Source organism: Pituophis catenifer, unplaced genomic scaffold, assembly GCF_029215685.1.
Source record: "Pituophis catenifer annectens isolate HBS135680 unplaced genomic scaffold, rPitCat1.0.hap2 SCAF_1, whole genome shotgun sequence".
In the NCBI taxonomy this organism is placed as follows: domain Eukaryota; kingdom Metazoa; phylum Chordata; class Lepidosauria; order Squamata; family Colubridae; genus Pituophis; species Pituophis catenifer.
In genome coordinates this window covers 82,476,686-82,488,600 of record NW_027256881.1, presented here as the reverse complement: position 1 = coordinate 82,488,600, position 11,915 = coordinate 82,476,686, and the positions used below count along the sequence as shown (strand labels likewise).

Genomic DNA, 11,915 nt, shown 5'->3' with positions numbered 1-11,915 from the left:
CATAAGAAAGCCATTATGGAGTATAAGACCCAATGAGCTTGTATTCTGTAGCAAGCAATCCTCCGTTGTGTGTGACTGCAGCAACCTGTGTGCAGCCAGTGTTAACCCTCCCCTGGCCCACCTGTGGCATCTGCTGCAGTGGTGAGTTTCAAAACTTTTTACTATCTGTTCTGTGGGCGTGGCTTGGTGGGCGTGGCAGGGGAAGGATACTGTAAAATCCCCATTTCCTCCCCATCAGCTGGGACTTGGGAGGCAGAGAACAGATGGGGTGGGGCCAGTCAGAATTTTTACTACCGGTTCTCTAGAATTGGTCAGAACCTGCTGAAACCCACCTCTGATCTGCTGGTCCACTAGGCTCCATAGCACCTACCTGCAACACCCCAAATGCACCCACCGTACTTCCCACCTGTTCCCATTTAACCCACACAGTCCTGGGGTTATGACAACCAGGACTACCATCAGTACGCAATGCTGCCACATGTTATACTTTACAATTACATCGCTTAGTGACAGCCATTCCAGTCTAATTGCCATTGTAAGTGGAGGGCTATTCTGTATACAGTAAAACAACAGAGAACCATGACAATTGAATAAGGGGTGGGGGTTTTTTGCTTTTTTCAATTTTTTCCAGTATCAGTGACAAATATTTCAAATAAAAATGCAGTCTTAAACGTCACAAAAAAATCCCAAGGGAAATACTTCTACAAGCTAGTTTGGCAATACCATACTTAGTATGAGTACTAAAGAACTTGCAATTAATTCATCTGTATTGGAGAATAGTTGAAATAATATTTTAAAAATAAAGACAATGTAATTTAATTAAAATAAACAATGCATAAATGGATATTTTAATATAAACATAGTACTGTTGAAGAACTACAGAAATGTACTGTTAAAAAGCTTGAGCTGTAACATGAATTACATTCAGTTGTATTCCAAATTGATCCTAGTTTAACTATGATTCTAGAGAATGTTATAGATTACAGTTTTTAGAAAAAGAATTCTAAATTTACAGAACAGCATTGTTTTGGGAAAAATAAGGCTATACAAAGAGGTCCTTCTTAACATAAATAGATTCTGTGTCAGTTCCATACACAAGAAATGATCCTAACACATCTAAACTGTTTATCGATAAAGTTGAATTTGAACTTAAATTTGTAATCTCAATGCGATCTTTAGTAGGATCATTATTCAACCATGCACTAATTATGGACTGATTAGCTGTAGAATGAGGTAGAAATGAGGTATTTCTTCCGCCTAAAATAAAACACAGAAATAATTTTTGTTATCTTCAGATAAAAAAATGAGAATTATTTAAATGTAAGGCAAATATCAAAGTATACATATTGTTAAAGAACTTGGGTTTGCTATTTGTGAAAAAGGTTTACATTTTGCTGCTCTAGAATAATTTTAATCATGTTCGCTGTCTTTTCCTTTCAAGTTAGGCTATTATTAAAACTATGTAGATATCTGGAATTGAAGGCTAAAACAGCAATAGCGCTTAGATTTATATACCACACCATAGTGCTTTATAGCACTCTCTGGGTGGTTTATAATGTCAGCCTAGTGTTCCTAACAATATGGGTCCTCATTTTACCCATCTTGAAAAGATGGAAGGCTGAGTCAACCTTGAGCCCTGTCAGGATTGAACTCCAGGCTGTGGGCAGAATTTGCCTGCAATACTACATTTAACTACTGCATTGCCAGGGCTCCTTGCAAAATGTGCGTGTGCATATAGCAAGTGGGTATGTATATAGCATTTTCAAGCAGCCTCATCTTGGTTTGCGCAATTGGTGCACAATTGCAGGAAGATACACAAGATGTTCCCAACAGATGCAAATTTCAAATTACCGTACATTTGCCCTTTGAATCTGAATTTCTGCAATTTGTGTGCACAAAATGCACAGCCATACTAGTTGCTAATCTAAAAGCAATTATTCTAATATTTATGTGCATTTCCTCTATTCTCCACTTGCAAAAATCTGTAGTGGTGAATGTGGGCAGCATGGAAAAATACTATACAGTACATGAAAGCATTTTACATTAGAAATACAAGAGATGTTTAAGTTAACTACTGGCCAACAATGGACCCAGAAAAGTTGCTATTTTTATGCTAGTCTGCAAGCAGCATGAAAGAATTATTTCATTAATCAAAAGTTTGGATAAATCTTACTTGTATGAAGAAAAGATTTTCTTTCAGTCACATCAGAGGAAGCATCCCAATGCCAAAGAGATCCATCTTCTGAACAAGTGAACAAATGATCAGGATTGGAAGGATGAAAGTGTACTTCCCATACTGTAAAAGTAAATACATGCAAAATATAATATGCAAAGGTAGAACATTTTTAAAAAGTTATTTACATTTCAACAATATGGTAGCAAATGTTTAAAAGTAATTTTGTACAGAAAGGTGAAGTAGCAACACATGAAACATCCAAGAAGTTATTCTATTAGCATATTTCTATATTATATTAGCATATTTCTATATTCTATGTTAGCATAGGACATCTTGAAATTGTTTAATGCTTACAGTATATACAAGGGATCTGTTTTGGAAGAAAAACTGGCTTCCACAGATGGGGGGTGGGGGTTCACACACAACTTAGATTCTGCATAGATTCTTGCTCACCCACCGCTTGCATGAACCAGTTTCTAACAAGCCACTGACCAGTACTGATCTGTGGCCAGGGAGTTGGGGATCCCTGCTTTAGACTAAGAATAACAATCACTTCCAAATATGGTACTGATTTGTTTGGTGTAGTCCTTAACAGATTGTTAAATAAACCACATTTAAATGGGTTTAAACAAACCAGACTCAGGTCAGTATGCCAACTAAATCAGCAATTTTTGACCACCTTGGAATTAAAATTCTAAATAAGCCATCAAAGCATATTTGTGAACCTAGCCATAATCGGATTAAATCTGAATCCCAATTCTTTGTCTTTTTTTCTGACTTTTTCATCCAGTGGATTCTGCCTAGTATATACACTATTCACTTGAGCTTTTCTGGGAAAAGCTCAAGAAACAACAGAAACAGCACTGGTGGGAAGAGAGTAACGACAGTGGGATGGGGGTAGTGCAATCATCCTTACTCTCCTTAACCCCTCAGCAGTCTTCAATATCATGGTCCATGGTAAAAAGGACAAAATAGTCTATGGCTGAATCCTGGCAAGACAGAATAGCTTTGGGTGCAAGAAGATTCAAGATCTGGGACTTTGACATCTTTAGTTCAGGATGCGGTCATACCCCAGATAGATCTTGTTTGCCACTTGGGGGTTCTCCTGGACTCACGACTCCTGTGAGCAGATGGCAATTGCAGCCTTTCTACAACTTTGTTGTGTACTTTCCTGGATCAGGAGTCCCTGCACTCAGTCACTGAACTCCTGATTGTCTAACTCTTGGACTACTGCAATCACATCGGGGTACCCTTGAAGAGCATTCTGAAGCTTTAACCTGTGTAAACTGCAACAGCATGAGCAATCTTTGTGGCCCCTAGACTGGCCCATGTTACCATTGTTTGTGAACAACACTGACTGCCAGTTTCCTCCCAGGTGCAATACAAGGTATGGATTGTTAATTTTGAATCCCTGCATGGCATGGGACCAAGTTACTGGAGAAATCATCTCATCCCAATGTGACAAATCCACCCCATCCATGTCAGCAGAGGAGGCATGCTATTGGTCCTGTCTGTCAAGGATTTCTGGCTGGCAGAGTCCATAAGAGCCTTCTTTGCTATGGCACCAGTTCTTTGGAACATCTTGCCCCAAGTCTATATTCACCCTCTTAACCATCCATAAGAGCCTGAAAACCAGGCTCTGCCAGTTGGCTGGGGCTCCAATGGACCAAAAGTAGATCCCACCTACCCGCTGTGCATCCTGCTCACTCCCATCAATCATAATTTTTTATTCTTAGCGTGTATGTATGCACACACACACAGTTTTAGTGCTTTTAATGTAAGCTTCTCCAGAATTGCCTTGTAGTGAGAAGGACGGTAAACAAGATATTTTTTTCAAGCACTGGTGATGAAAGATTGTACTCCTAGTTGTTACTACTACATTAGAATTATGATCCTATTTGTTTAGGCACTTACATTCTGATTGATGAGCATTTAGTAAGGAAACTGGCATGCTGCCTTGTCTTACATCCCAAATACTCAACATTCCATCTTGACTACCTGTAGCAACAATATGTTGTTGATTGGGATGCCTATCGACACAATGTAGTGGTACTCTTTCCCCTGTCCTGCATAGAAAAAACATTAAAAAATCACAAAGGTTGTAGTCAAACACTATTTAAAACCCTGGAAATATATACAAACTGTCATGTCCTCCAAATTTCTGCTGAAAAGTATCAGACTGCCACATTTTGGCAGAAATAAAACCAGAAGTTTTTGGTTGTTCTGAGTTTTAGCTGAAGTAAAATCCAGAAGGACCCCAGAGTAGTTTTAAACAGGCAAAGTTGGTCTGTACCACCTCTCCCCCTTGAGAGCTTTCAATCTGGTATATTTCCAGCCTGTGAGATTTTCCCAATATTTTCCTCTGCTCTTGTCTTCTGGGCTGCTACTGGCGTGATTTGTATCCCTTTTCCTTATTGTGACAACAAGGAACAGGCTTGCAATATATGCCTGATCTGCCTAACTCTTACCAGCGTTTTCCTTTCTCTCCTTCACTTCTCCATAGCCAAATCTGACATCCTTGTCTTTTTCTCACTCTCATCTAAATAGGTGTTACCCAGATTAAAACAATCTTATTTCATTTGCATCTAGAACAAAACATCCAAAACACATATTTCAGTTTAAATAGACTGCCTAATATTATCTGTGCAGGCATTTTGCACATCCCTATCGTATAACTATTTCGCTTCATCAGAGCTTTTTATATGAAAGCAAAATGCTTACAATGAAAATATTTGTGAAGGTTCATTTCCTTGCTGTCTGAAATCCCATATTTTTAGCTGACCAATGGAATTGACTGTCAGAATCTCTGTTGTACGAAGTCGAGTCACTGCTTGGAGTGTACTGCTATCAGCATTATCTATGAAAAATTAAAAGAAACACTCATATTTAACAATGCCTCTTTAAAAAATTATCAAGATTTGGTGACACGGCCATATTATAGAATGAAATTGCTTAGCAAGTACAGCACTGCACATATTGTCTCAAATTTGAGCACTATCTCCATTTCTTGTGCACCAACTCTACATGTGAATTTTAATGCAACAAAGGATTCAGGTAGAAATCAATTGCCCTAAACTAAGAGCAAACATTTTAAAGTGTACATTACATAGCATTCTTTCCAATAAATCACAATATTGCAGTGACTGCTCAGTTGAGAAAACAATGCTACCTTCAAAATTTCTGCATACTAGAAATATTAGCTTTACATTGCCAATAACGGCAATTCACAAAACTTTAAAGTATTGGTATATTCTTCTCATATAATCTTTGTCAATGCAACTATACAGTATTCTTTAGCATGAAGATTTGAGATACAGTATTGTCTGTCCAATGAGAATATAATACTGAAAAATAGAAAGCTACCTTCCACAGGAAAATACTTCCCCTTATGCACAGGACACCCTACTAAGTGGATTTAGAATGTGGTGGGCACCAGTACAGAATTATTTGAAATTTAGGTGGAAGTAGTTTCCACAGTTGAAATTCTATTCATGGAAGCTGTTGTCATCTAATTTTCTTGGGAATGTGCTACAAATCATTCCATTTAGTAAAGACCCCTAGTATTTTAAAATACGATGATTATTGTTATCCCAATAAAATAACTCTGGTTTCCAAATTTATACAGTGAAAATTGAATTCCTGCTAAAAGAGGAAGATAAGTAAGCAAACTGATACTTTCTCTATTCTGAGCCATTTGCAAAAACCTGTCAGATACCTTATAGCAATATGCTGGCATATATTTACGTCTTCATTATTAGACTTATCTGCCTACCTATAGTACGTACAGCTTCCTTACGGTCAGTGGTGAACATGTTTATCCTACCATCTTCTCCAATACTAAAAATTTCAGGGCTATTGCAAATGATCCCAGTGCATGATGTACTTCCCCAGGAGTGATCATAATAATGTGCTTGTTCCCATTTCTGATTTATGGAAAGAGTCTAAAATATAAGAAAAAAGAATCAAACTACCCATTAATTGCACAAAAAGTTCAATTACAAGGTTGCTTCAAGCAAAGTACTACTTCAGACTAGACTTAAGCACAATAATGTATTATATACAAATTACTGGTAATATAAAATTATGCAATATTTGAAATTATAGAATATAAGATTCATAAAAATACAATCTGTATATTATATGAAAAATAATATATATGGGAGATTTATTGCATTATTACAACTACAATAATGATTTTCACTGTGTAGCTCTCAATTATTCTGCTTGGGTCAATAAACTTATACAAAGCCAGAATTTCCTTTTTCTAATAACTAAGTATTTCAGACTGTTCACTTAGACTCAGATTTATATTGTGAAAATATCTTGCAACCTACTATCAGTACAATCTTAATAAGTGTTGTACAATTCAATTCTAGACACCTGCAATGCACTTTGAAATCCCAAAGCAGTGGGCAAGACAAGGAACTAAAAAAACCCAAAGCACACACACAAAATACTGTAAAACAATTAACTGTAATTCACTTTCTATCAGTGGTAGAAAATTTGTCTATGTAGTCAACTCAAGAGTCTTACCTTTGCTGACAAAGCCTTTTATTTACAGTGGGATCAACTGTAAAACAGTTTATATTCACCCTTGCTCTTTTAGAGTTATATTAAGATTGCCCTATTAGAAATTTTATATGTCTGTGTTATTCTTTAAGGATTCAGAACAACTTGGCTACAGATTTAAATAAATCCTTTATACAGCAAATTTCAAAGACAGGAAAACTTTATTTTAGAAAAAAATAGCTCCATGGCAGTGTACAAAATAATAATACCAGACTACCCAATTTTTCTAGACAGAAATTCAGCTTTGCTTCCATAAGGTTTTAGATGAACTAATGAATTGCAAAATAAATAATGAATGTACAAAATAAAGCTGTGAAAGACAGGATTCCTTAATATTTTTTGAACAAAGTATTTTGCCAAAGAGACCAAGGAGGAAAGATCTAGGTTTCACAATTCAGATAGTGCTTATCTAGTTTAAATTCAAGTTTGCTTGCATAGGTAGTCTTTGTGCCATTTATCTGATAATGAAAACAAATACCATTTACCTGATTATTTTGATGATGCCGGAAAATGGCCACACTCCCAGTAGATGAAGCAGCAACAATTCTCTCCTGATCCAAAAACTAGGGGGGAAATCTAACATGTTAATACAATAAATGATTTCATCTTTAGTGAAAAGACATTTAGCATGGTAATACATGTTTGTATTTTTATGTGTGTGTATATATTAATTATAATGGCAAAAAAGAATTTGGAAACCTACTTTCATAAGTGTGGAACATACTTAATACAACATAATATCTTGAAGCTTCTAAAGCAAAGATAATGCATGTCTTAAAAAGTATTTAAACAATTTTTACCTGCATATCCATAACATCACCACTATGTTGGATATCACAAAGCAAATGTGGTTCTCCATGATATTCACCGTTTGGGACCAAGCCTGCAAAATCTCCAACAGACCAAATGGAAATCTTATTTTCCTGTAAAATTATAAGAAATATATATTCTTGTACAATGTTAATGAAACAAAATGTATTCATCATTTAACAAATTATTATTTTGTAATTTATTAGATTTATATACCTTTTGTACAGGAGCTCAAAGCATCCCATTTTTCTTCCTATTTTCTATTTTACTCATAACGACAATCCAGGGAAGTAAGTTGGGTTGAAAGGAGGACAATGCCAAAGCCACCAAGTGAGTTTCTGTGGCTGTAGGTACTATCAGAAAATAGTAGCTACAATATCAACAAGATCACTAATGACATATGCTTCTATGTATAGATTTTGTCCAAAAGATGTTATTGAAGAAATGTCAGATGTAGAATATATTTTATCAGACAAGACAGATAGCAGCTCCCTACTCTTAGTCCAATGCTTTAACTATTATTCTACAGTGGCCCTGCTATTTTCTCATTTTCAAATAATCTAGAAAAGTATCTAAAATAATGATGTATACAAAGTACTATATCTTTTATTGTATATCTAAATACATAATTACTGAAATGTTTTGTTATGTCAGGTTATCAATTAAGATACTCTATAAACATTTTCAGAAGTCATATATGTAGCTCTGAAAAAAGTTGTTTTAATGCTACATTTCCAAAACAAAAGCAGATATTAATTAATGAATGAATGAAGTAGCACCAGCTGCCTGCAATTACTGCGAGTTCAAATCTCACCAGGCTCAAGGTTGACTCAGCCTTCCATTCTTCCGAGGTAGGTAAAATGAGGACCCGGATTGTGGGGGCAATAAGCTGACTTTGTATAAAAAAGAACACCTCTTTGGGGGGGGCAAAAGCCCTACTAAGCAGGTATATACAAAAGTATGAAGGCTATTGCTTAACACATTGTAAGCCGCCCTGAGTCTCTGGAGAAGGGCGGCATATAAATCGAACCAATAAATAAATAAATAAATAAATTTGCATTAATACATAGTTCCGTTATCTCCAGTATATCTGCCACCAGGGTGGATAAAAATCAACGATTTTTTTTAAAAAAACAGATTTTTTTGATTTAAATCGGATTTTTTTGATTTTTATTGAATTTATTTTAATAAAAAACTTTTGGGGTAAAAATCAATCGTAAGGTAGTTTTCTATTTAAGATACATAAATAATTTAGTTTATTCAGCATGAAATAGAGCTTAGTTATGTAGCATGAGGCTGTATATTCTGCAACACTGGGACTATCGGTGAGTCAACAGTGGGTCAAAGGAGTAGCAGAGAGCAGAGTTGCTCTTTAAAAATTATGATTTAAATCGAGTTGATTTAAATCAAGCCTTTTTACTAGTGATTTAAATCGAGTTGATTTAAATCACAATTTAAATCATGATTTAAATCAAATCCACCCTGTCTGCCACTATTTAAATTTCAGTAAAGTAGGAGTAATTTAGTTCAGTTGACAATTTTTGAACCCTGAGGCAAAATTTAAAAAGAACGCAATAGCATTTAAGCTTAAAATTGCTAAGCATTCTTAATTCTTAGCCACGCGGTGCTTCACTAAAAGGGGTAAAACAAAGGGGTCGATTCACCGACGACAAAAACAGTAGTGCACAAACTAATAGGGATTAGCTTTAGGATTAAACTCTCAACAACTAGGGGGAAGTCACGGCCGTGGTTCAGGAAGACTCCACAGCAAGCGCACCAAGTTTTCGCGAGCATGACAGTTGGGAGGGCACAGAAGGCGACTGGGGGGAAAAAGTCGAAAAAATGGTTAGGGAGGAAAGTCGAAAGACCTGAGAAAGGAGGGTCGCCGGTCACTCAGGCGTCCGAATTACCTCATTATCCCACGAGCCGGTGGCGAAAATCTCGGGAGGCTGCAAGGCAGTGGCCGATACGGGCCGCCAGCGGGTCTTACTGATTTTCTGGGATACATACTTGCCCACTACGTCCTCCATATTCGGAGAGAGACACTCGCTCCCGCGCAGCAAGATCACGCCGCAGGCTTTCAAACCCGCACTCTTGATTGGCTCGCAAACGTCACGGGAGACGGCTTCCGAGGGAGGACAAAAATCGCTGTACCTGCGCCTAAAGAACAGCCATCTCTGTAGGAATGAGAATTCCGATGGTGTCGCGAATAGGATGCGTCTTCCCTTGACTATCCAGGCTTCTGCTTTCCGAAAGTATCGAATTGATTCAATATTTGTCTCAACGCGATTGGTATGAATGACATTCTGCACTATAGCTCACAACGTCGCTTTGCACGAGCAAATTGAAAAGATATATGAAAAAACCGACGTCATTAAACTATAAATCCTGAACTAATGTATTAAGGAGTAAGCCTTACTGAATTGCACATGGTTTTACATCTATATACAATATGCACAGCTCTGCATTGCATGATTGGAGCCTACAGTAAATACATTCAGGAGTAGTATCCATGCAATGCATTTTCCAACCTGGCAGAATGGAGACTACAGCGCCCAGAATTCCTAAACAACAGATTTAAATGCCTGGATGAGAATTTGGGGAATTGAAGTCTCAATAGAGTGGTGCAGATCTTAAGCGAATCGGCTTGAAGGAGGCTAGAAGACAACAGGAGCTTCACTGAATTTAATAATACTTGTTGCTGAATCAAGCAGACATGTTTTTGCTGATTAAACTATTTCAGTGTTTTGTTTTCCCTTTTAAAAGATATAATCTCCCTTGAGTCCAGTTCCTGGAGAAATAATGAACATATTCAAAAACTATATCACATTATTTTTGAAACTCTTCTGTTTTTCCCATTTAGCTTTCAGTTTGTAGGGATGTACACCTGGCTGTCTTTTGTCTGATCTCAAAAAAGATGAGGAGGGTTGAACCTGGCTAATAACTGGAGAGGAACCCACTGGGGAATCTCACTACTGTATATTTAATAGGAAAATGTTAAAAATTCTCCCAAAGCAACAATGACAATTTCCATACTACTGCTAAGAAAATTACAATGACATATCAATGAAATTATAGGAGCTGAGTTTAACTAAAGAGAAACTTCCAAAGGTAGACAGTTACCTGTATATTACAATTGCACAATTCTGAAAGAAGCTTGTTATATATGAAATTTAATGCTACAGCAGCATGAGGTAACACTGAAGACAAATGCAGGTAGTCCTCAACGTATGACCACAATTGAGCCACAAATGTTGCTATGTGAGAAATTTGTTAAGTGAGTTTTGCCCAGTGGTGGGATTCAGCCAGTTCGCACCCCTTGGGGAGAACCGGTTGTTAACTTTCTGAGCAGTTTGGTGAACTGGTTGTTGGAAGAAATCATTAGGGCAAAGAACCGGTTGTTAAATTATTTGAATCCCACCACTGGTTTTGCCCCATTTTACAATTTTTCTTGCCACATTTGTTAAGTGAATCACTGCAGTTGTTAAATTAGTAACATGGTTGTTAAGTGAATCTGCTTTCTCCATTGACTTTGCTTGTCAGAAGGCCGCAAAAGGGGATCACATGACTCCAGGACTGCAACCGTCATAAATGTGTGTCAGTTGCCAAGCATCCAAATGTAAATCATATGACCATGGGGATGCTGCAATGGTCATAAGTGTGAAAAACAGTCAAAAGTCCTTTTTTGGTGCCATTGTAACTTTGAACTGTCACTAAATGAACTGTTGTCAGTTGAGGACTACCTGTATTACATTTAATTTAAAAAATTGCCAATAATTTGTATCCTTGAATAAGATTGCATTTAATTCATATAATTAGGTTTTATGACTATTTATATAGACATAAATCTTACTAATTATTATGCTTATTACCCAAGGCAGAGGAACTTGTACTGTACTCCCTTTCACTGCAACATTCCCTTGGAACTAGATTGAGACTTAATGACTGGCATCTGGAGTGGGTTGGTAGTTAAATGACATTACATTTTATTTCTTCATATTGCCTGAGTGACAGTGGCTTTCCAATGTCTCAGGTTGCACTTACTCAGCTCATTGAACCACCAATATTAAATCTGGAAACTTCAGAATACCAAGCATATATCAATGACTGCTTTAAAATATTTTTATTCAAAAATTAAGTTTATAAAATTGCTCTACAATGCATTTTGTAAAATTCTAATCACTACAGAATTAAACAAGCTTTCGGTGAATGATTCTGTGGAGCTTCACTATCATGGCAAACAGGCCTACTGGTTAACTAAATCAATTTTGCTAATTGGTGCCATTTTCAAGAAAATATACACAGGATTGAAATACTAGAGATTTTTTTTATTAGAACTCCAATAAGAACAATAATACTG

At 36.6% G+C, this 11,915-nt stretch overlaps 1 protein-coding gene across 1 annotated transcript; it reads right to left on the bottom strand.

Annotated features, from left to right (window-relative positions):
• Positions 1–1,042: 1,042 nt before the first annotated feature.
• Positions 1,043–9,585, bottom strand: NUP43 (nucleoporin 43). The gene is made up of 8 exons (XM_070951949.1): positions 9,466–9,585; positions 7,546–7,668; positions 7,231–7,308; positions 5,949–6,117; positions 4,898–5,033; positions 4,091–4,242; positions 2,174–2,296; positions 1,043–1,257 (listed from the first exon to the last, which is right to left on the bottom strand). The coding sequence occupies exons 1-8, from the start codon at positions 9,583–9,585 to the stop codon at positions 1,043–1,045; spliced, it is 1,116 nt and encodes a 371-aa protein (XP_070808050.1).
• Positions 9,586–11,915: the final 2,330 nt, after the last annotated feature.

What these genes read in the sequence shown, in the direction of transcription:
- NUP43 (XM_070951949.1), bottom strand. Translation starts at nt 9,585, where the DNA reads ATGGAGGACGTAGTGGGCAAGTATGTATCCCAGAAAATCAGTAAGACC. An exon ending in GGCATCATCAAAATAATCAG is followed by an intron (nt 6,118 to 7,230) that starts GTAAATGGTATT and finishes CTTATATTTTAG; the next exon opens with ACTCTTTCCATAAATCAGAA. An exon ending in GGAAGCTGTACGTACTATAG is followed by an intron (nt 5,034 to 5,948) that starts GTAGGCAGATAA and finishes AATTTTTCATAG; the next exon opens with ATAATGCTGATAGCAGTACA.